At 40.4% G+C, this 24,640-nt stretch overlaps 1 protein-coding gene across 11 annotated transcripts in view; it reads left to right on the top strand.

The window, feature by feature from the left end:
- The window catches only part of MOB3B (MOB kinase activator 3B), a 90,146-nt gene that overhangs the window by 14,145 nt on the left and 51,361 nt on the right, over positions 1-24,640 (top strand). For 4 of the 11 annotated variants that reach the window (XR_010426732.1, XR_010426733.1, XM_064641984.1 and 1 more), the window contains exons 2-4: positions 5,796-5,892; positions 16,015-16,112; positions 23,985-24,593. Coding sequence is in view for 9 of the 11 variants with exons in the window: in XM_064641984.1 (XP_064498054.1) it covers positions 24,176-24,593 (418 nt within the window). In the remaining 2 variants the exon portion in view is untranslated. Of the gene's footprint in view, positions 1-5,795; positions 5,893-13,958; positions 14,105-15,858; positions 15,928-16,014; positions 16,113-23,984; positions 24,594-24,640 lie in introns of all 11 variants that reach the window. The other 7 variants (XM_064641991.1, XM_064641992.1, XM_064641986.1 and 4 more) reach the window with 6 other exon arrangements.

Genomic DNA, 24,640 nt, shown 5'->3' with positions numbered 1-24,640 from the left:
CGTGGCGCTGGCACACAGGGGTGACCAGAAGAACATGTCTATTAGTATGGGAGCAGGACCTGTTTTTAAAAGGAGACATGACACTAAGAGGCTGGAAACTGGTATTCTGAGTTTAGGAGCCTGTGCTGTGTAGAAGACAACCTGAAGCAGCCCTGTGATCTTGTCCCGTTGTGACATCCACAGAGGAAAGCTTTAGCGTGGCTAAGTGTCTCAGCTCCTCATCTCTGGTACTGGGATGTGAGACTGGCTACAGAATGTAGAAAAAATCAAAACCATTTCAAACCAAACTAACGAAAAGCTAAAAAACTTACCAACTTAACCTGAGATTTCTGGCTACTGTATGTGTGCTACAGACCTCTTTCTTACAGAGTTGGTGCTAGACACAAATCAATCTGTGTTGTATATTAGCCTGTATGAGTATTAGAGGCTACAAACTTGCATTAATATTATTCCACTATATATTATTCCACATTAACGTTATTAACATAACTTTAGCTCAGTTAGTTATAGCATGGTGCTAATAACACCAAGGTTGCAGGTTCAAGCCCTGTGGGCCATTCACTTAAGAGTTGGACTAGATGATCTTTGTGGGTCCCTTCTAACACAGAATATTCTGTGATTTGATGGGTGGACCACTTGGTAGATAAAAAAAATTGTCTAGGTGGTTGCTCTCAAAGAATTGTGATAAACAGCTCAATGTCCAAGTGAAAAGCAGTGATTACCCCTCAGGGGTTAGTATTGGGACCATCACACTTCAATATCTTTGTCAGTGGGACAAAGACAGTGAGATCAGGTGCACCCTCAGCAAGTTTGCTGATGTGGTGGGTTGACCTTGGCTGGGCCAGGTGCTCACCCAGCTGCTCTATCACTGCCCTTCCAGCCAGACAAGGGAGAAAGTAAGGTGGGAAAACAACTCATGGGTTGGGATAAGGCTGTTTATTTAAAGCAAAAGCAAAGTGAAGGCTTGGGCACATAAAAGCAAAGCAAAAGATAACACAGTTTATTCTCTACTTCCCATCAGCAGCAATGTCCAGGCATTCCCGAGAAGCAGGGCTTCAGCACATGTGATGGTTCCTCAGCAGGCAGCCATTAGACAATGAATGCCCATCTTCCTGCTCCTTTCCTTGGCTTTTATACCTGAGCTGATGTCCTATGGTATGGAATATCCCTTTGGTCGGTTTGGGTCTGCTGGCCTACTTGGGTCCCCTCCCAGGTCTTGCCCTCTACTGAGGAAGGAATGTTACAGCACTGATGCTGTGCTGCCCTGCTCAGCAGGAGCCAAAACACCGTGTGTTATCAACACCCTTCTAGCTACCAATGCAAAGCACAACACTGTGAGGGCTACTGTGGGGAAATGAACTCCAGCTCAGCCAGACCCAATACAAACTCCACTCCTTATTCCATACCATTTACATCATGCTCAGATCCTGTATCTGACTATCTCCTGTGCTTTCACAGATTTTTTTTATGACCTTCTTCCACCCCTTCAGATCTTGTGCTCCATTCTGTTGGGATGTGTACGCAGGGCAGGAGAAGCAATTGATCGTTCCACCCCTTGCCTTTGTGAATCACATATTTAAGAATTTTAAATCCCACATTCATCACACAACCTTCCCTTACATAAACAAAGACAAAAACCAACCAAAACAGAATATAATGAAACTTACCCTCACCAAAAATCAAATAACATCATCATAACACCAAACTAAAGGCGACAATTTACACAAAATCCACCCCTTGTACCTTTACCACAATTACAGGAAAAACTCCCCACGATCATTTTATTCTCTAACATTTTGCAGTACTTGTTTTGCCAGTTACCTCTCCCAGTTACTATCTTTATCTCAAAATCCTTATGACTTCCCCATACAGGCCACCAAAAAGACTGTAGTGGGTTGAACCTGGCCAGATGCCAGGTACCCACTAAAGCCACTCTCTCACTCTCCCTCTGCAACTGGACAGAGGAGAGAGAAAGAAACAGCTAAGGATTCATGAGTTAACAGCTGGGAGAGGTCACTTACTGATTACCTTCATGGGCAAAACAGACTCAAAGTACTTAAATTTATTACTAACAGGATAAGAGCCAAAGAATGAGAAATAAAACAATACTAAAAACACCTTCCCCCCACCCCTCCTTCCTTCTGTATTCTCCCTTCTCCACCCCAGTGGTGCAGGGGGACAGGAATGGGGGTTACAGTCAGTTGTTGTTCCTGCTGCTGCTCAGAGTGAGGAGTCCTTCCCCTGCTCCCGTGAGGTCCCTCCCATGGGAGACAGTCCTTATGGACCTCTCCAAAGTGAGTCCATCCCTCAGGCAGCAGTTCTTCCCAAACTGCTGTCCTGTGGGTCACTCCTCCATGGTGTCAGTCCTTCACCAATGAGTGGTACTGGAGTGGGTCCCCCACAGGGCTATAAGTGCTACCCAGGAAAAACCTGCTCTGGCGTGGGCTTCTCTCTTCACAGGCTGCAGGTTTCTGGCAGGACCCTAATCCATCTTGGGCCTCCCACAGAGTCACAGCCTCCTTGGGATATCCACCTGCTCCAGCATGGGCTCCTCCACGGGCTGCAGATGGGTCTCTGCACCCCAGTGGTCCTCCATGGGCTGCAGGGGCACAGCTGCCCCACCATGGTCTGCACCACGGGCTGCAGGGCCTCAGCTCCGGTGCCTGGAGCACCTCCTGCCCCTCCTTCTGCACTGACCTTGGTCTCTACTCCGCTCTTCCCTGGCTGGAATTCTTTCTGTGCAACAACCTTCTTTTCTTAATTATATTATCACAGAGATGTTACTGTTACTCCTGATTGGCTCAGCCTTGGCCAGTGGCAGGAAGTCCGTCCTGGAGCCGGCTGGCATTGGCTCCACTGGCAGCTTCTAAGAGAAGCCACTCCTGTAGCCCTCCTACTACCAAAACCCAGCCACACAAACCCACTACATTCCACAGCACCAAGCTATGTGCTGTGATCGACACTGGAGGGAAGGAGTGCCATCCAGAGGGATCTGGACAGGCTGAGAGGTGGGCCTGTGCGAACCTCATGAAGTTCAACAAGGAAGGCCAAGTGCAACGTCCTGCGTCTGGATCAGGGCAATCTCAAGCATAGAGACAGGCTGGGTGGAGAATGAATTAAGATGCCCTGTGGAGAAGGACTCAGGGGCGTTTGTGGATGAAAAACTCAACATGACCTAGAACTGCACACTCACAACCCAGAAAGCTAACTGTATCCTGGGCTGCATCAAAAGCAGCATGGCCAGCGGGGCGAAGAAGGCGATTCTGCCCCTCTGCTCTGCTCTTGTGTGACCCCATGTGGAGTACTACAAACAGTTCTGGGGTCCCTGACACAAGGAAGACTGGACCTGTTGGAGCCAGTCAGGGGAAGAGTCACCAAGTTGATCATAGGGCTGGAGCACCTCTCCTATGAAGACAGGCTGAGAGAGTTGGGACTGTTCGTCCTGGAGAAGAGAAGGCTCCAGGGAGACCTTATAGCACTTTCCAGTACCTAAAGGGACTTTACAAGAAGGCTAGAGAGTGGCTTTTCACAAAGGCATGTAGTGATAGGACAAGGGGGAATGGCCTTAAGCTGAAGGATGGCAGGTTTAGGCTAGATATTAGGAAAAAATTCTTTACTATGAAGGTGTAACAGGTTGCCCAGGGAGGTTGTGGACTTCCCACTCCTGAAGGTGTTCAAGACCAGGCTGAATGGGGCTCTGATTAACCTGGTCTAGTGGAAGGTTCCCTGCCCATAGGAGGTTGGAACTGGATCATCTGTAATGTCCCTTTCAACCCAAACTATTCTATAATTCTCATGTAGCTCTGTGAAAATAAGACTATCTGTTGCCTGTCTGTCATGTGCATAGAAGTACCTAGGGTACCATCCATTCTCACAGAATCACAGAATGGATAAGGTTGCAAGGGACCACAGTGGGTCATCTGTCCCACCCTCCCTTCACACTACAGCAGAAACAGTTTGGACTTCCTGCTTGAAGACCCCTAATGGATTCGGTGATTCACTTGCTGTGTAGATTGTGACTCCAGAGTGAAAACTATTGGTACTGTGTTGTTTGATACCTGGAATTTTGCAGAAGTCTGTCTGTGAAAAAGCTGGGTGTGTTTCCGAAGCCCTTTCTTAGTCTTTGCTCAGTAAGATATTGATTGGACTATATGGGAGAAGATCACTTCTGGAATTAGTGAGTTGGCATATGTGTCTTTTAATTCAATGCAGTTAGTGGTCATTGATACCAAGGCTTATTTTGTGTCATGTGCTTAGCACACATGACAGGCAACTGAACAGGCTAGCACATGATAGATCAATGTTTTGTTCTGAACACAGAAACTTTTGATGTACTGGAGCTGTGAACCAGTTCACTGTAATGCTTGTTTCAAAGTCTGTTGGAAGGACAGCTTTAAAACCCTTGATGAATAATAAGTGTAGGTGTCTGGATTTCTCCCTGGACACTTGCGTGTCAGGCAAAGAGAGGTACTATGGCAAACTGCCCCAATAAGCTGCATTGCTACAGACTTACTCATCCCAATTCCACAGGGATTGACACGGACCAAACAGCTACACCATCAGTCTCAAGCCTGGTAGTCACCTTCTGTGAACCATATATTGTATTAGCTACATGGATTTGTACCAACATTGCGATTAGCGTAAATGTTGAATGCTGCAAGTTGAATGTAGCTGTGGGCCCCAAGCCCCACCTATTTCTGACAGCTTAGCAATCATCTGAGAGATTGATGATTTCCTGGACAAACTAAAACTGGGCTCAGTGAATAAGACCCCTTTAAGTCAAGTACTACTTTTGACTTAAAAATAACCTGGCTTGGAGATCCTGAGAGCAGGAAACTTTCCTAAAGCTTCTTTCTTTAATGCTCCTGTTGTTCTTACAGAGATTTATAGCAGAAACTTAGCACTAATGAGAGAGGAATTTAAACCAATAACAGTATTTTACTGTCAGATGTAAACCACTCATCTACTATGTAACAACATACTGAAGGGGTTAAAACTTCTTTATAATTAGTACGGCCTGGAGCTGCTGTTCATGCAGCAGGATTTATCTGCTGTGGAACACCTCTGTATTGAAAGGTGAAGCAACTGAAATTTCTCTTGCAGGTTCTAAACCACAAGGTGTTACCAGGTGAACCTCTGAAGTACACTACTGTTTAGGCAGGTGTGTCAGTTTTGATTACCTGCAGCTGGTAAAAAAATCCTTGACTTGTCATCCAGGTCCTCCACACTCTACATCGTCAGAAAACAAATACTTGCACAGTTCTGATACTAACAACATATTTTCTGTCAACAAACTCTTGTGTCTTGACAAGGTGATGAAGAGAAGTAACTTCCAGGTAACCTGCATCAAATTTCTATGGTGCTAAAAGAGTAAGGTTTTTCTTGCATTATTTCCCGTTTTTTTTTAGATTTAAAGAGTACCTTGAGAAGCGAAGGTAGAGTGCTGTTCTGGCTTTATGGCTTTTTCTACCCTCTTGTCTCCTTGTTGTGGGCTACTTTGCTTTTTAGAGGTCTTACTTCATCCACAAAGAGATGATTGCAGATCAGAAAGATGGTTTGTTAACTTGGTGGGTGATTTCTGTTTTGTTTGGTTTGTTTTTTTTTTTCTCCTGTGTCTTATGCAGCAACTTAATTCAAAGTGCTCTACAGGGGGAGTGTTGACAACTGTTGCTGCCTACCAAGCAACTAATAATTATGTGATGCACCTATTCTAACTCCAGCACAGGGTAAGAAGGAAGGGAAACTCCCAACACTCAGTGCTTGGCACTGACATACTTTTTTTTTCTACTGGACAGATTTTGGCCGGAAGGATTAAATCTTTGCATCTCTGTAAAGAAATTTGGGAAGGGATACTCACATACACCTCTGGATCTTGAGCAAAGAAGATAAATGGTAAGCTGTTTCTATGGAGTTTATTTTAAGGAATATCCTTATAAGTAATATGTACACATATAAGTAATATATTTATAAATATAATGCATAGTATTTCTAACAGGGTCTTGAACAAAGTAATTTCCTGGATTAAATTACTTTTTTCCTTGATTTTGTTGTGGTTGTCAGCACCAGCAGTGTTAATGGTAAATGGATACCTGATTTCTACCTTCAACAGGATAGTGATAATTTAGATTGAGGATGCATTTTGTTTCCCTGTTCCAAAGGATTTGGTTCCAGAAAATCATTCACTGTGGTAGAGTCCAAACCTACACACAAGGTGTACAAAAATCACCTGAATATGTTCAGAAATTCAGAGAACTTTACTCTAGGTGTCCCAAGGGGGATCGGTAACTTCTCTGTTAATCACCCATTGATGGACAGATGTGCTATGTTGAAAAGAGGCTGGGTCTTGGAATCTCAAGAGGTTTTGTGTTTTCTCTCATCAACTAAATTTGCCCCTTGGTACCATTTTTCTTTTTCCTCCTCAGAACTCACTGTTTTCAGACAGTGATCTTAGGCAATGCCTTAGAAATCTCTTCAGTCTGAAAAATTCCTTTGGAAAGTGGTGGAGTTTCCACAGATAAGAAACAAGACAGCGAAGAAAAGGTGGCTGTTGTGCAGTTAGATGAAGGACTGGAGTACTTGCAAGAGGCAAAGATGAACTGAGAAAGTAAATCAAATTCATCCTTTTCCATCTATCCCAAAAAATCTAATGAGTCAGGTTTATATGTTTTCCAATAACTTGAGCTGGCACCTTCTACTTTTACTGTTTTCTGCTCTGCTTGCAGGTTGAACATGCTAGTTTAATAATCATGACATGCCTATTGTAGTTTAATGACATTGAGACTAAGAATAGTGCAATTTCTTAGCCGGCCACAGAAAAAAAATCCATGAGGGATTAGAAGATGTCAAGTTTGTGCTGTCCATTTTTCTGGCATCCAAATGTCCAGACATTTCATTTCCAGTGTGAATCTATTAAATCCAAAAGACATCATTATTCAGTGGAAATCAGTACATATGTTGTTTTGTTGAGCAGGTTCAAGCTGAGTTAAACAGTGGTGCCAAAGTCTGCTTAAAGAATGTGTTTGGAGTCTAGCTTTATGAACAGATGGTAACTCCAAATGAGGCAACCATGTTTTTCTTTCTAGGTCTGCTTATTGGCCTGGTGTGTGACCTTGGACAAATGACTTGCTCTCATACTTCTTGCTTTCATTTGCTGTTCCCACAGCACTTCAGGAAATGTATTTTTTTACACAAGAGACTGAGGGATTGGTTTTGATAAGGTTTTTGTGGTTATATCTTACAGCAAAGAGAGCAGTGTTTTGAAAACCTGGTCTTTCACTATTATCATAAAGTAGCTTTTATAAATCTGACTTATTTTTGTTTTATTGTACTGATAAAAATACCAAACACAACTTAATTACATTAATGACCTTTATAGAATTATAAAGAAGGAACATCCTTCTTGGATTGTACAGCTCATTATACTTGCAGGTGTAGTTTCTTACCTCCTAGATTTTTCTGCTGTGTTCTGTTAGCAGTGTACTGCTTTCTGCAGTGTCACCAAATGTGACAGATTGCAGGGGCAGTGTGCTTCCATTGGGCATGTAGGGGATGAGAGAATCCTAAAGTGTAACATATAGTTTATATGATATTGGTGATGTTCCATTTTAATCCCTGAACAAAATCCTGCTTCAAAACTACCTTTAAGAGACCTCATCTTGCAAGAAAAGTGCTTAGGCTGAAAAGCCTTCTGCTGAAGCATCTTGTCTCTGCTGATAGAGAAAAGGAATAGGCAGCACAGTGAGTACATGTCCTTTAGTGTTCTGAGAGCGGAGGAGCAAGTAAAGAAAATTTTTACTTTCAAAATCCTTTGCAAAATGACTTTGCATTCCTTCCTGACTACCTATCCAGGCAGCTTTTCTTCCTCTTTAATGAGGGGTCTGGAGGATGCAGAACTTTCCTTTCCTTTTTGCTTTAGAAAATCTTGAGTTCTGGTGTGTGCTGCTTTACAAAATGCAATCACCCAAATGAAAGTCCCAGGCCACTTTTTTTAGGCATAATTACAAATTATAATGATCCATCTCCTAGCAGTACAACTGGAGCAGGAGCTGTGAGATGCTTGTGTAACTCAGCTCTCCTACTCAAACAAATAGGTTTGCTGCAGAGCCAGTCTCCAAGATTCTCAAGGCTTTCCCATTGAAACAGGCTGCAGAACCCATATGGCACAAAGGTGCAGAGTCTGCTGTGATAACCTCAGTAACTGATACCTCTTTTCCAGGTGCTATGTTCTGTATCATATTGTAAACTAACATGTTAACAAAACTTACTAAATAAATAACGGCCTGGAGAGAGCGCTGTGCATCACCAATACAGCTTTGTTTTCCAAAGTCTGTCCTGTCTTCCTTGCCTAGGAACTAGTTAGGATTAAAAGATGATCATAACTGATGTCTGCTAAGAGAAAGTAGATACAAGAAGTTAATTTACGCTGCAATAGAAAGCTTCACACAATAATAGAGAGTGAATGTGATTTATTAGGTAAAGGATTTAGGCTTGAGAGTCTGAATTCAACTGGTTAGACCCTTTTAGTATAATGCCTAGTGTCATATGGCAACCTATTCAATACAACAAAAATAAAATAAGGTGCCTGCTGGGAGCCTGTATTTGTAAGGGCGTGAGTGGAGGCTGTGTAAGATCATTTCAAGTTGTCAATTGTCTTGGTTCTAACTGTAATCCCTCTGTATTTTACCACTACCCAATGCCTCATCCAAGAAGAAATAAATACCCCGGACTTATGTATTTTGCTATGAAAATAACTACAGAGAATCATAGAATTACAAAATCAACTAGGTTGGAAAAGACCTCGAGTCCAGTCTTTGACCTAACACCACCTTTTCTACTAGACCATGGCCCTCAGTGCCACATCCAGCCTCTTCTTAAACACCTCCAGGGACGGTGACTCCACCACCTCCCTGGGCAGCCCATTCCAATGCCCAGTCACTCTCTCTGTAAAGAACTTCTTCCTAATGTCTAACCTAAACCTCCCCTGGTGCAGCTTAAAACTGTGCCCTCTTGTTCTGCTGGTGGTTGTCTGGGAGAAGAGGCCAATACCCACACGACCTACCCAAGAGCTTTAGCTTTTGCCATGTTCTCACTCATGACAGTGGCAGCTGCACTTTTTCCTGCTGGACTACTGTATTTATCTGTGTCAGGGCCACCAGTGTTCTGCATTATGGGAGCACTGATAGCCTGAACATAATGCTAGACCAGTGTGCTCCAAAGGGCCAAAAGGCCTCCCTGGCTTTCATACTGTGAGGAGTGTAGTGTAGTGACACTTCCAGGACTGATCTGGGCTGGTAACCACAAAGCCAACACTTTTTTTGTCCTTGTGCAGCGATGAAGCATCAGTGCCAGCCAGGTCAGTTGGTTTAGGTGATCAGGCTATGCTCAGTATGGAATTGGCTCACTGGCGGATGATGTATTGTCCCTGTAAATCATACAGTCAAAATTTGTTCAGTCCTATGCTGTTTCTGAATTTAGTCCATTTTCAACCACGTCAGTCCAGAAGCATAGTTGTCTTCTTTTCTGTTCTTCATGAATGGCTCCCTACTGAATTAAGCTACTCATAGGTAACTGAGAGTTTCTGGAGTTGCTTGTTAAGAACTTTGTTCATGTATTATTTTGGTTTAATATGTGTGATTGTTTATTATGCCATGTAATTTGACATATTGTCCAGAAAAGTGGAGTTGCTGAGTTGCTATTTGTGATCATTATATTTCTAAGGCAGGGCCATTAGCTGTTCTTAGTATGGGCTTGTGCTCAGCAATGCACTAAATTAAACTGATGAATACTACGTTGTTGTGTTGTTCATTTTGCCCTGCCACTTGTAAATTGTGGGATTTAATTATGTCCTAATTATTGTTTTTATATTGCTACAGTAATACTATCAGGCATTCATATTAAATTCAGCACAAACTGTACTGCTTGTAATGATCAAAGCTAATCTTTAGACAGGTCAGACTTGTTTTATTAGTCAAACTAAAGGAATGGATGTACAATGATCCAGTATATTTCATCAGATGAGAAAGATATTTTTTCAAATGTGTCTCAGACTCTTAAATTCCAAGATTTGTTTTCAAAAGCCCTTGATGGGAAGCCCACAAAAAATCAGATCCACTGAAAATATATTTTTGACATGATTTTTCATGTTGGAAGGCCAAATCTTTGTTTACCCTGCAGACTACTCTCTTATCTCTTACACTAGGTAGAAAGAAGACTGAATTACCATTAGTGGGCTGGTTTAGTACAATACTATAGAAATGAGCAATTGCAAGCAATTCTGAAATATTAAATCATCTTTCAGAACCGTTTCTTAAAGCTTCATAGTTAGGAGGTCCTTAACATCCCATTGTATCTCATGGTTGACAGGTAAAGTATTTCCAGAAGTGTTTTTTTTCCTTCAACAAAAATAGGTAAAAGGGACTGTTACTGTTTTGTAACATTTTGTATACTACAATGTTCCGTAGAGTCATTGTCACAGTGTTCCTCTGAAGGAACCTACAACACTGCTAGCAGATACTTTTTTCAGATCTGTAAACATGGGAGAACGTGTATGGGTATGATAGCAGAGAAGACTGATACTCAGTCTGGGAAAACTGACATAGAAAATTAACTTGAAATTCTAACAAGTAAGAACATGTTTACCTACAAAAAGACATTGCATTACTTTAAGAAGGTGTTAAATTGATTGTAAATTTGTCCTCACGGGATAGTTTTGTGCTATTCTGTGCTTCTTTTTACCTCCATCTTGGGAAAACAAAGCATGCCTCAGTTCTTATTCTCTGCTTAGGGCAACTGCAGCTAAAATGAGAATTTGTCTTCATACTCAAAGTTTATTCCTGAAGATCTTTTCTGTGTTTATGCTGGTGTTTCAACTCAAAGTAGACAGTAGAATAACAGTAGGGGTTGGTTTAGATTTCCAGGTTACTGAGGCCTGGATCAGCGAGCTGCTTCCTTGTATTCCTCATAGATGTCCCCTTTCCTCAGTCGATTTCATTATACATTCACTTAAAAAAAGTAGTTGAACCAATTCACTTCTTTGGGTTGCTGCCTGCACTTTGGAATCTGTTCCAGCAAAGTCTCATCTTTTAATGCTCCTGTGAACAGTAGTACAGCAGCACACCATTTGCACTCTAGCCTAATTCATCTGATAATGTCTTAGAACCCAAAACATTATGAAGTCTTAAGTAGACAAGAAGCATAAAGCTTGACGTAATGTTTCCTGCATTTTTTTCAGTGAAGCTGTTCTGTAACATCTACCTGATAGCTGAATAAACCACACAATTAATCTAACAGTCCTAATGATACAGGGACAGAGCAGAAGCGAGCATATAAAGTTACTCCTTACTCCTTAGCAGCCATATGTTGAAATCTCTTTTGTGCAAGGCACATTTCAGGGGTGGAGTATGCAGTTTCACGGCCTAGATAGAGTATCTCTGCCACACAGGTGAAATATGAGTCAGTATATTGAAAGACTGCTGTCAACAGTTTAGTTTTATGTGTCCAGCCTGCCACAGGTAACATCTGTTCTGAGGAGTTTTTCAGGGTATTAGGTCATTAGGCTTAAGGGGTTTTGAATGGGTACCTGAGTATTAGAAATCAAGGTTAAATTCTGCCTCCGTGGATGTGTCTCCTGAAAAATTGGTGATTACATCGAAGACACGAGCTTTGAATAAAATCTGTAAGATGTAAAGGGAACCTGTTGTATCTCTGTAGGCCAGAACAGCTACATACTGCATCTACATACCTCTCCATAGAGGTAACCTGCTTCGTGAAGTTACACTGGAATAGTACAGTTTGCATCAAGCCTACACCATTTTGGAAGCATCCTTATGTTTTTATTGTATTCACAAGATTTAGCGATATGTTTATAGTAAAGTAAATCTCAGTCAACCCATTAGAGAGGTCTGAATGGATTTCTGAAAGTTATCTGTTGTGGAAATGTATTGACATGACCCTTTTACTGCTGCAAGCTTAATTTAACTGGTTCTGTTCAATACAGTGATTGAACAGATATATTTGAATCTGAATGTATGCTTGCATTGCAAGTTAGGTCTTTATTTTTACATATTTAGGGTGTTGCAAAGTTTTGTCTGTTGGTTTGACTAATTTTTTTTTCTTTTAGTAATTACTGGAAAATATAGTACCGGTGTCCATATTCATTTTACAATAAAGAAGTTAGAGCTGAAAGAAACAGAAGAATGATGATGCTTAGCAGAATTTGGAAAATCCTAATTTTCTGGCAGTAGTAGATTATTCCATTGTAATTATAACTGGTGTGTTCAGAATTTGAAGTTTCTCCTGTATTTTATCAAGTTCTTTATAGTGACCATGTTCTCTAAATTTATATATCACTTAATAAACCACACTTTTCATGCCAGTTTAAGCAGGTGTATTAAATAATGAATCACAAAGAAGTGTGTCTTATCTTGAATTCCCATGTGTGTCACATCAGTCTGGCTCTGGCCTAAATGGACCTATGTCCTTTTATTTTAGAGTAAGCAGGTGAAGAATTGCATGATAGGTTCTGGTCTTACAGGCTTTATAACTTGTAATATGTTGTCCTGTTCTTAAAACAGGAAGTCCACAAGGAAAATAATCCTCTAATTGCATGTACTCCCATACATATGCAATAATTTAATAACTGAACCCGTCTGAACATGGTGATAAAAAGGACAGCAAATGTAGGTGGTTTACACTATCTTTGTTTGTTTGCTTGATTGTTTTCCATGGTTGAAGCTAGGGTTAGAAACTCAATAGAGACAAAATGGGGTGTAGCCAGCAGTCTTTGCTTTAGTGCCTGCTGTCAGCCTTCTGAATTGATGTTTAGCTGACAGTTAAACCAAAGCCTGGTGCAGTTTCTGGATGAGTGAAGCAGAGGAGAAAGGAAAAAAGGCACAAGGCAAATGAAGAGGGTGTTTTGAAAGGAAAACAGGAATAGAAGGGATATAAATTACTCATAGAGAAAGAACAAAAGAGGGAAGCATTTTGGAATCTTACAGCATCACTGAGATATATGTGGCATATGAAGCAGTATGGGAGAAACTGTCTATTAATTACCATCTCATTGGCTGTAATAATGACATGTGCAGATACACGTCCAATGTTTTGCACCTTGGTACTCCTTAGATATTACTAGTGACTCCTAAAGAAATATCTCGAGTTGAAGTTTCAAGTCTTGCAGGAACCAGAGTAGTGATTTTCAAGTTAGTGGCTCCCTCAAAAACCGCTTGCTTAGAAACTTGGTTGTTTGGCTTGCTTGGGTTCTCTCTTATTTTTCTAAAGCAAGTTTGGACTTCAGTCCCTGCCATGTTAGGATAGGGATTCAGCCTTCTCAGTCAGTCACCTGGGTGACATTCTTTTCAGAGAACCAGATGTATTATTTGGGAGTACTCTTGGATTCTGTGGTGATTGCTGTGTCAAAAGCTTTGATGGCATCTGCCTCTCTCATAGCAGATACTGTGTGTGATACAACTGGTTGTACTCAAATAATTTGGGACTAGATCAAAACCATAAATGTATGGAATGCATTGAGTGGCAAAAGATGTAATTGAAATGGGATAAAGAATAGCAAGGTAGCAATGCAATTTCCTAATCACTTATATATGAAGCGATCAAAACGATGAAAGCATCCTAATGGGCAGTAGGTCTAAGGCTGTTTTGGCTTAATGCTAATTTAGGAATAAATTACACGTGCTAAAATTTGTGTGAATTTAATCAGCATTCTCAGTATTGTTAAAGATTCTATCAAATGGATAAAATGAAATGTTAGAATAAATATAATAAAGCTATGTAATAGAAGTGCTAAATATGTAGCAGAAAAAAAGTATCTCAGCATCATTATTTTTTGCATGTTGAAGCATGTGTGTTTCTAGCAGGAAGTCGGAGAGGGAAGGAGATACAGAACCTGGGCATGGAGACATTCAACAACATAACATATACTTTTTTTTCTGTTATGATGTGAGACTGCATTTAGGCTGTGGTCTGGATGAATGGGTGAAAAGCCTGGTGCTGATCCAAGTGCTTCCCATTTGGAAGACTGTACAGAAGTGAGGGGAAGGCTGTGGTAGGATAGAAAGCTGAGGTGCTCATCATCTTCTAAGAATAAGCAGTAAGTGATGTTTTGAGAGGATATTCTTTATTGTTGTTTTTCTACAGTTAAATACAATTAGCTTGAATGTATGAATTATGACTTGGATAAGGTTCTCCAGATTATCTGCAAATATTGTATCTTGAAGACTTCTTGGATTTTCTTTTAAGACGGTGTTTCAGCAGCAGAATATTAATGCATAGTAAAGTGCCAAATATTCAGATTCTCAAATTGGGGGTTACCTGTTAAAAGAATATGATAGAAGACTCAGATTAAGTGCGGGTAGTGCAGATAGTACAGGGCTGTTTACTCCAATGACTTCTCCACCATTGTGCTGGCTTTCCTGCTCACCTGTTTTCTCTCTTCAGTGATCTGGGTTTTGGGGTGGTTTTTTTGTTGATTTTGGGTTTTTTTTCATTTCTTCCTCGGGGCTGAGTCTTGAGGTGCTGAGTTTTTTTGTGGTTATTGGGGTTTTATTCTGGGGTGTTTTTTTGTTGCTTTGGGGTTTTTTGTTGTTGTTTTTGGTTGATTTTTTGTTTGTTTGTTTGCTATAATTACTCTGAACCAACCTCTGCTTCTGGTGTCTTCAGTGTCATGTGAGTGTGTGAGTCATATGCAATATTACTTTGAGGGAATAGGAATCTTTCTGGTGTATAGGTCATATGTATGTGTTCAGTGGTATACTGGAGGTGCTGTGAATCCCTCCACTGCTGTAATCATTGTAAACACCTGTTGCTTTGTACATGTCTTTGATAAGACAGTCTGTCCTGCAATGTATGTTCCCCAGATCTACACTTAGTTAACAAGTGCCAAGATTTGGGACTGCCTTTTAGCAGTTTCCGCTAAAATTCTTCTGTGAAGTCATGGGATGAGGTGTGGTGTAAAGTGGCCTTAAGGTTTCAAGGGTTCATGAGAAAACATCATCACAGAACTTCCCTACTGACATTTTAATTTTTCCACCAAGTAAAAGTTTTTAAAGGTGTTGCTCTGTTTGGGGCCTGAGATAGGTGAAGACCTTCCTGTTGAGTCACAGCATGTGCTACACACAAAAAATGTACAAGTAGAAACAAGAAGCTATTAGATTTCCTTTTTAATTGGTTAGAAATTGTTGGGGATGTGATGTGGAAAACATGCTGCATAAACTAGTTCTGTAGGAGGAATCTTAGCCACCTGACAACTCCCACATTCAAACTGTGCCAGCTACCTAGTCAATTTTTGATAAAAATCAGCAGTTGGCTCTTGGTTAAAGCTAAACTGAGCAGTGCCAGGCTGTTGGGAACCCTGTATCTATCACATTAAATCTTTTGTGTGCATGTTTAGAAGCAGAGATAGTGTGCTGTATGAGAGTTGCTCTAACCAGAAGCTGTAAAGACTAATCAAACACTGTACTTCTTCCTATAAAGTGCTTACGACAGGGACAAACTTAAAAAAAAACAACACCCAAACCTTCCTTCCAGATCAGTTTGTGATTAGTTTTGTTTGCTGTGTTAAATGCCTTCTGAAGTACAATACGGGTTAAACAGTATGCAGAAAAGGCTTTGAAAGTAGTTTAGTTCACTAGAAAAGCAGAGTCATAAACTGGTCACTTTTCAGTGTATAGAGGGAAGAAGACAGTTCCACAGATCTAGAACATACTGCTAGCGCATTGGTCCTCTAGTGCTGGTACTTTATGGTCTGTGCAGAGTTATCCAGTCAATATGGTTCTGGCTAGTTAATGTCTGCTAAACTGCATTAAAGGGCAGCACATTTTTTTTTCTGTCCTAAACTCTCTCCAGGTGAACAATCCTCCTTACGGCAACAGTTGTATACTGAATTGGAGAGGAGGCTGGCAGTCCTTGGAGGAGGTAGTTACTACTCTTAACTGTCCTTTCCAATGCTAATTGTTTGATATATCATGTTTCTAACTTCCTTTACTTGCTTTCGTATTTCAGGTATCACAGTTGGCAAAGAAAACAGGTTTTTTCCTCCAGTGAGTACTGCAAGACTACTGATTTAGAGCTCTGGAGTGTGGATGATTGCCCTGCCCCAGGTATTCTATTTGGCAGATTCTCTGTTTTTCCCCCTGTGTATATTAGTAGATCTTTTTTGCCAAATGGTAAGGTTGAACATGCTAAAGGTGCAGGGTGGTAATCAGAATTGTTCTCCATAGAAAAATCTCTTCGGCCATCAAGTCAGTTTACACCTGCGAGTTAAGACAAACATACAAATCAACACTATGGATGATTTATTTCTTTGAATTTTGCAAGCACAGTTCCCACAACTAGACACTTATGACCCCACCATCACTTGCAGAGGCTATGCCACGTGACTGCATGTTGCTAAAGCATCATATCACTTGCCAAGTTGCAGGCTACCACCAGGCCCTTGACCTACAAAACCATCATCTCTCAGATCTGTGAAATATTTTGCATTCTTCAAAAGATGTGTACAAATACCTTGACTTTATGTCTCCTTGGTATGAGTTTGAAAATGTCCATGATCAACTGTAGTTGCTGCCATTCTTCCCATCTGCTATATTGAGTGCTTTGATCCAAACCACAGGAAACAGATTTCTTCTCTTGTTTCATTCACTTAGCTTTTCTGATACACAAAGCTGTGTTTTAAGGTTAATGCATTGGATGCTATATCTGCTGAAGCTCTATTTCAGGACAAGGTTTTAGATTTATGGTATAAATAATTGGAAGATATTCACAATTAAATTATTGCTTTTGAGTTACTTACAGTCAGTTCGAGGGGCTGCACTCCCACATGATTTTAGGCAAATTTTGTTTCTCAGAAACGGGGAGCTAAGGGTAATATTTTGCATCTGAAAATCATTGTGCACATGTTGAGAGTTATCAGTTTGCCAGAAAGGGTGCAGCACACCAGCTGAAATTGTCATAGCCTCCTTGCATATCTTTGCTTTGGAAAACACCTCTGATATCATGAACTTCTTAGGACAGTTGCTGAGGCTTTATGTCACCAACCTGCCTCTCTGCTGTCCCTCCGGCCACATTAACTTGAACTTTGGTGGGAGAGGCCAGACTAAGGCTAAGGGGTCTGAATGGGTATCAGCTGACCTTTTTGCATCTTGTTTTCCATGTCTGTGCTTGCAGGAAGTCCTGTTTTCTTCATGGAGTGTTAGTTATTTGTTTCTGCCAGCAGAGTGTTTGTAACTTGATTCTGACATTGTGTCTCTGGTTTTTTGTGTGCTTTCACTGGACAAGAAAATGAGTGGTTTTATTTGAAATGTCACTGAGATGGAACATATTATTTAGACTTCTTTTCTTAAAGCAGAACATATACGTGGTTTCTTAAAGCTAAGATTTAGACCAAAAATAAAACCGAGTTTGGCCACTGCATGCAGAGTGTGGCACTTGAAGTTCTAGGGCATAAACTACTGGCTTCTAGCAGATAAGCCAGTTTTCTGGCCTTGTACAGGAGGCCCTGACATGAGGTCTAAGAACACATTTTTGTGTGTGCTTATTTTGCTATTCCCTACCATTCATATGAACTGACTGGCATTTTTTCTACAGATGTGAGTGAACTTAGTTTTAGGCTTTTAAATAGGAATTGTGTGGATGATGGTGTAGGTTTGATAGTGTAGGAGTGAGCAAAAAATCCTATTTTAATGCTCTCAGTGTCTCCTCAATTGTACCAGTGCTTTTAAAAGCCAGAATGTACATTTAGGAATTAAGCTGAACAGAACAAAGAGATTTCTGAAGAGTAACCAGTTTAATTTCACCTGTCTTTTGTGTAGTGTTTTTAAAGGAAGGAAGATAGCGGTTCTCTGTTGCAGCAAATGCTTCAGTGTTCATACTGCAAAAGCATATCAACCATCCGCTGTTGTGGTGAGGTCTCCATCCAGAGACTGAGAGATTTGGGCAGTGGCAGGGTTAGTGAGGTGGTTCTGTTGCTGCTCATGCTGCATTAAGCTGACCCACTCAATCCACCGGTATGGTCAGCTGCAGGTATACAAGAGCTATGACTGTAACAGCAGCTGAGGAGACAAGGCACATGCAAGTCAAAAAGCCTTTGCTTTGGCAGTGGTGGAAGGATGTAGCAGGTCACAGGAGCTTGATAATTGAAGGCAGAGGCTGTTTGTGTACTTAGAGAGAATGTGGTTTAGTGACTGTGCTTGCACGTGTGCTAGCCACAGCTCAGAGTAGTAAAAGCCTGTGAACCAGGAAGAGAACTGGAAAAACCTGAGTGTGTAATAAAAAAACAGGATTGAAGGGGACTGTCAGAACTCCATGCTTCACTGTGATCTGTCACCCTGTCAGACTTCAGCCTCTGTAGTTACTTGAGCTAAAGGGAGTTTCCCATGTGCTTTAAAGGTTTGGGAGGTCTTAAATTATCATGGCAAACACTGTGATTCACTTAAATGGCTGTGGCTAAATAACCACTCCCATGAGGTTTTATTCCATCTGTCTCACTCTCTGCCTTCAACACAGACCTTTCCTTATGTTGTCCTTTTCCTTTTCCAAACATGGGATCAAAGAAGTTGATTGGGATGAAAAATTGGTGGTTTGTTTAATTATTGTGGTTTACGTCTGAGTCTCATATAGCTCACTGCAAGGGGATATATAGGTGCCTGGGCTAGGCATCATATGGGAAATCACAAGAAGGTAGGAACATGAAAGGGGAGAAGGGGAAGCTGGACTGAGTCTTCAGGAAAAAAAATGTAGTCATATGTACCCCTGCGTGACTATCAGCTATCAGTCTATAAGAATCAAGACCTTAAATTCCTGGATGACAGGGGAGCAGAGGCTGAACTTCAGTGTACTCTAAGTCATGTATTTTTTGCAGCTTCTCTACTGTAGTTCTGAGAGATGCCTATTTCAGTTCACCTTAAACTGTATGCTACAGTAAGTCCATGTTACTGACTAGATTGCCTTGAATGCTGTAACAATATAAACTTCTAGTGAAGAAGTGCCAGGGTACTTACAGTATCTTCATGGTGATCAGTGTACTTTTGCAGAACTTCAGATGAGATGTAATTGGATTTAATACTTGTAAAAGGCACTGGAATGATACTGGTTGAGAGGTCAATTCTCTGTTAAAACACAAACAGTTATTCCCCATTTTAAAAAATGTGCTTCAATTGCATTAAAAAAATAGCACTTATCATCTAAGATTTGAATAGTTATAACTGATTCTGCTGCTGTCAAACAGCTTCATCATAGAAATTACCTCTGTTGAAGTCACTTCTAATTGTTTTGTATAACCAGTTTTCCTAAAAGGAAAGAGTGGCTTCTTTTTGTAGTCTGTATAGAAGGGAACCAGGAACCTTGTTGAAAGAAGTGAAATTAAATTGTTGCAAATAAAGCGCTGGGGCACAAAAATGCAGTTGTTCTACCTAACGTTGCCTAACATGTTCATGGAAAATATGATGATGCTATATCGTTTTTGTGGTTCTTAGTTAAAGTAATCCCAGTAGCTTTAGAGAAAAGGAAATTACCTCTCAACCAGCATCACTCCTGAAAGAATAAGGAATGGTGACTTAGATTTTGGAGAGAAAAATGTAAACGTCAGATGATGCAGAGTGAGTTTTCATAATGTCCTACTGGATAGACAGTTTACTCTATGTTTGGTTCTGGAGAAGTCATGTTTTCTCACTTTCTGGGTTAATAAAACAAGAATTATATCAGCTACCTTCCCAGCAGATATCTAAAGCTTGTGTATTGCTCGCTAGACTGCTGTGATGAAAGGTATGTGTCTGTAAACAGTGTGTCATTTAGCACTCTTGTTACCCATTATCTAATAGAAAATATATTACAAAATGATATAGTATGCTTTTAACTCAGGTATTTGACTCAGATATGATGGCAATCACAGTGTGTGGTTTGCTGTGGATTTTTTTTTTAGTGGAATCTGCATGGACAGGACTGGTTTATTATTTCCAGATGTGTATCTGATATTTAGACTAAATTGCTGTTTCTGAATGTGCATAAGGCTGGCGACAATATTGATCACTGTTGTGCTGATGCCATGGATGGAGCTTGTGAGGTCTGATTCTCCGTTCTAAGCATCTCCTAATCTGTGCTTACGATTCTCATTCATGGCTCTGCCAGCAAGGAAATTCACCCAATTGTATTATTTTTGTTTTGGAATAGTCCATCAGGAAAAGATGTTGATGACTGTCACAAGCTTTCAGAAATACATTGCTCTGAAAAGAAAGAAAAGAAACTGAGTGATTGGAAGGAGTTACCTCTCTGAGCTGCCCCTATCAGGACAGTCATATGTTAAGCATCTAGTTCAGAAGAGCATGCAGAACACTGTCTCTGTATACCATTAAGCCAAATATCATGAGTGACAATGTCATTCCTTATGCCCCATTGTATAGTTAGGATCTGTAATAAAAGACCAGAAGCCAGTTTCTATCACTTTTGACACAAGTATTCAGGAGCAGTCCTGCTGATATTACTATGATACGACAGTAATCTGCAAAGTATCTGTTAGCAATAGTCAAATTTAATTTTATGTGGAATGAGGGTGGCTGCTACTATGCCACAGATTTCAAGGAGTTGTGATCCAGTCTAACCAATACCACAATATTGTTCACAGTGTTTCAGCTCTGAAGTACGTCTCCAGGCACCAACTGAGATAATGAAACTGGGACCATTTCTCATTCACGTCTTTGTCTTCCAGTACGAATTGACAGTATATGATTTGGGATGGAATAACAAACCTCTCATCATTGATTGTTGACTCAAACAGTACAGCAATATGGCAGAAGTCTAATGGTGAATGAGTTCCTGCCATGGATTAGTGATTCAGTCCTAAGCAGAGGAGTTGCCATCCTACCATTAACTCCTGCCTCTTTGTTACCTAAGCAGTAAAGATGCTCTTAGAGCCCACAGATTTTGGCTAGAGCTTTCCTGTTGGCATCAGCCTCTGAAGGAGAAGAAAGCTACAGTCTCTGTGTTTAATCTTTTCTGAAAATTAGGTGGGCCTGTTCATTTGTCTCCTGTGGGTAAAGGGAAAGCTTCTTTAGTCTAGGGAAGTAAGTAATGGCGATGCTGTTTTTAACTTGTTCAGAAAAACCTAAATTCTTGTTTATTTCTTCATTCATTTCTGTTAGCATTTGAGTGAAGAGAAGGGTTAATTGGACCGCAAATTCCATCAAGAAGCAGGATGCAAAAAGATATTTCCGAGGGCTGATTCAGTGCAGTATTTTTGTGAAATTCAGGTCATACACTTTTCTGGTTTTCATTCTTGCGTATGAAAATGCATGAGAAAGCAAGTCTGTCCATCCCCTGGCATTGCAGAGCCTTCAGTCACATTTTGAGAGAGCTATCTCTCTAAGAGAAGCTAAGTAGTGACTTTGGCTTCTACAAGCAAGCTTTGCAAAAGATAGAATGTATTTTTGTACTGTGTAAAGTTACAGAAAGATGAAAGAGGAAACCCCTTAGCTTTTATTGCAAGATGCTGAAAAGAAAACTCTCCAGACAGTAAATGTATAGGAAATTCTTTGGCCTGATTCTGCCTTGATGAGTTAGAACGGTTTCACCTGGCTACACAGTAGAGTAGTCTTTTGGATGAGTGTTTGAGACTAATTTGACTGAGTTGTGTGTTTGCTTCCACAGACAATTTCAACATGTAACTCCTGGTACACAGAAGACTTGAGATAATAAGTTGTTTGCTTAATAAGATGTTTTGGTTGCATTTTCTCTGTTTGAATTGGTCTTGTGCAGACTTACTGAATGTAGGGAGAGTAGTGGGAAACAGTATGTATTTAATATGATTAATTATGTTTGCATATTCAGTAGAAAATAGTTTATAAAATATTATATGTTCTGTTTTTCCTGGGGAAAGTTCAACAGCAGTGAGTACTGTGCTTTAAAGTGTCTCTTTTGAAGATGAGTCTTATTTGATGCTCAGCTTATTGTTGTAAATAAAAATTCCTCACATGTTCTGGTGACTAGTTGCAGGTGAGAAAGGTCAAAGTAGCCACATAAGAACACCAGGTATATTAAAATGGGAAAACAAGTAGTTACCTGAGCTGTGAAACTCTGGAGTTAACCTCCTTATTACTGCAAACTGAGACAGTGGCTCCGCAGCATCTCCAAGTGTGTCAGTCACAAGCTCAGTCTATGCAGCAGAACTTGCCTATTCTTTGAAAGGCTTTTAAGTAAACAGCTGTCTGCTGCAGAGTATTTGAGAGCTGGAGGTTATGGGTCTTAGCAACAAACAACAAACTGCAGGGCAAAGTTGACTGTTGACTGTTTAAAAGTACCTTAATTTCCTGCCAACGCTTAACTGTTCAAGGCTAGTTTTCTTTAAAGTCTTCTTTCCGTGACCTTTGTCAGATTTCAAGATCTCTGGATTTGATCATGCAGGATCTCTGTTTTTGAACATTACGGAACGGGTGTGTCAGATATGACAGTAATCTCCCTGGAGTTCATTCCCAAACTGCTTGTATTTTGCTGGCTCAGAGAGAATGACTGTTTATAAAGTCACAACTGGAGTATCCCTTCATCATGCCATCAGCAGAAGTTAAAAAAAGCACTTCTCTGCTGGTTTTGTGTAACTGCTGCTTGCTGACAAATTGGCTGAAAGCTAATCTTTCAACTATTTGGGAGAGGATTTTTTATGGCATTTACATCCTATTGTGAGGGCACAGGGTGTAGCACACCAAATTTCTTCTTGCTCAGGAAGGTGTTGCTTTCTCATGGTGATTAAGAAAAAAGAAGCATCTTTTTCTCTTCTGTTTTACCCCTTGGCAAAATTTTGGGCAACTGTTTTCAGAAGAATTTAGTGCTAGGCACACACAGCCTAGTAAAATTTTCATGGATATGATTTCTCTTAAATGAAACAATGGCACAAACAAAATCTCATAAGAATTCATCAGCTGCTGATAGGATACGATTTTGGTATTTCTGTGCAAATTTAAATAATGCACAGAATAAAATGTTTGTTCTCTGTCTTTATTCATAAAATCTTCAGTACTAAAACAAAAGTCTAACTGAGACAGCACCTATCTACCCTATCACCTACTAATTGCCTACATTTAGTGATGATATACTCTTTTTCAAGTATAGGAGTAACAAAGCTCTAATGCAGCCTGTCTCACTATTAAAACCATTCTTTGTTGCCAGAGTAGGTTAGATGGAACAACACAAAGTCTAAGCTCTTTTTTTTCTAAGAACAACAATGCCAAGTATTCCCCTGTAGAGAAGATGAATAGAGCTATACAAAAGAAGTGGCAGCTTTACAATTGCTTTCTAATAATTCTATACAATTCAATAGAAAACTGAGTCCACTACTGAATTTCTGAAGATGGGTCAAGAAAAGTAACAATCTCCATGCAGTTCTGTGGGAAACAGGAGTTATTTCTGTGCAATACTGTAGTTTTCACTCTAACTAGGTTCCATGACATTTGCAAAAGCAAATTGCTCAGTAATTTAAAATGGAGAACAAATAAGAAGATTTGCCTGGGGATTTTGTTTCCCTACAGAGAAGAGCTGTACAGCTATGGCAAATGTTTGAGGCACCACTGGTCACTTCAGGAGCAGTTAGATAAACCTTCTAAATTGTCACATAGTATTTTGTCTACTAAACTTATACACACATTTTATATGCTGTATGATCTCTGTAAAAATGCAGCAAAATGAAAAGGTTGGTTTTAAAATCAGGAGACTATACGAGGTTTGTTGAAATCCCAACTTTATAACTTGAGAGCCTTTATTTGGGTAGATATTTAAAACGAACAGAGAAGTTAATTCCATAATACTTTGAAAAATGAGGCACCTTTTTTTTGCTTTGAATTCATCATCAAGTTAGTGGTTGGCCAGTTTTTAAGGCTAGCTTGTTACATATTTTCCGATTATAATTACTAGAAAATTATGGTAAAACAGTAACAAACTGTCAAGATCAGACTTGAGCTTACCACTGATGTGTATTGTTTCTATATCCTTAGGGACATGAAGCCTTTTGAGGAGGCTTTCAAGAGGAAGAGCTAATAGGTTGCTCCAAAGTTGATACGAGCTTCTCTGGGAAAAAGAGCAGGGCCTGGAGGACCTGTGATAGGGAGCAACTCTTTTGAGATACCTGCATTAAATCTCAGACGTGCATTTCTGCCAGCTGCTGCAGAGCAGAAGATTAGCAGACATGTCCATAGCACTCAAGCAAGTCTTTAATAAAGATAAGACTTTCCGTCCGAAACGCAAGTTTGAGCCTGGAACCCAGAGGTTTGAACTTCACAAACGAGCGCAGGCGTCTCTCAACTCAGGCCTGGACTTGAAAGCAACCGTGCAGTTGCCCAGTGGAGAAGACCAAAATGACTGGGTGGCTGTTCATGTGGTTGACTTCTTCAATAGGATCAACCTCATTTATGGAACTATCTGTGAGTTCTGCACAGAGAAGACCTGCCCAGTGATGTCTGGAGGCCCTAAGTACGAGTACCGGTGGCAGGATGACTTGAAGTACAAGAAGCCCACAGCATTGCCAGCACCCCAATATATGAATCTTCTCATGGACTGGATCGAGATGCAAATCAACAATGAGAACATATTTCCTACAAGAGTAAGTAAGTGCGAGGAAGATGTCCTAAAGCATAAACTGCCTTTCATTCTG

This window comes from Pseudopipra pipra, chromosome Z (assembly GCF_036250125.1).
Source record: "Pseudopipra pipra isolate bDixPip1 chromosome Z, bDixPip1.hap1, whole genome shotgun sequence".
Taxonomy (NCBI): Eukaryota; Metazoa; Chordata; class Aves; order Passeriformes; family Pipridae; genus Pseudopipra; species Pseudopipra pipra.
This window is presented reverse-complemented; position numbering and strand designations above follow the sequence as displayed.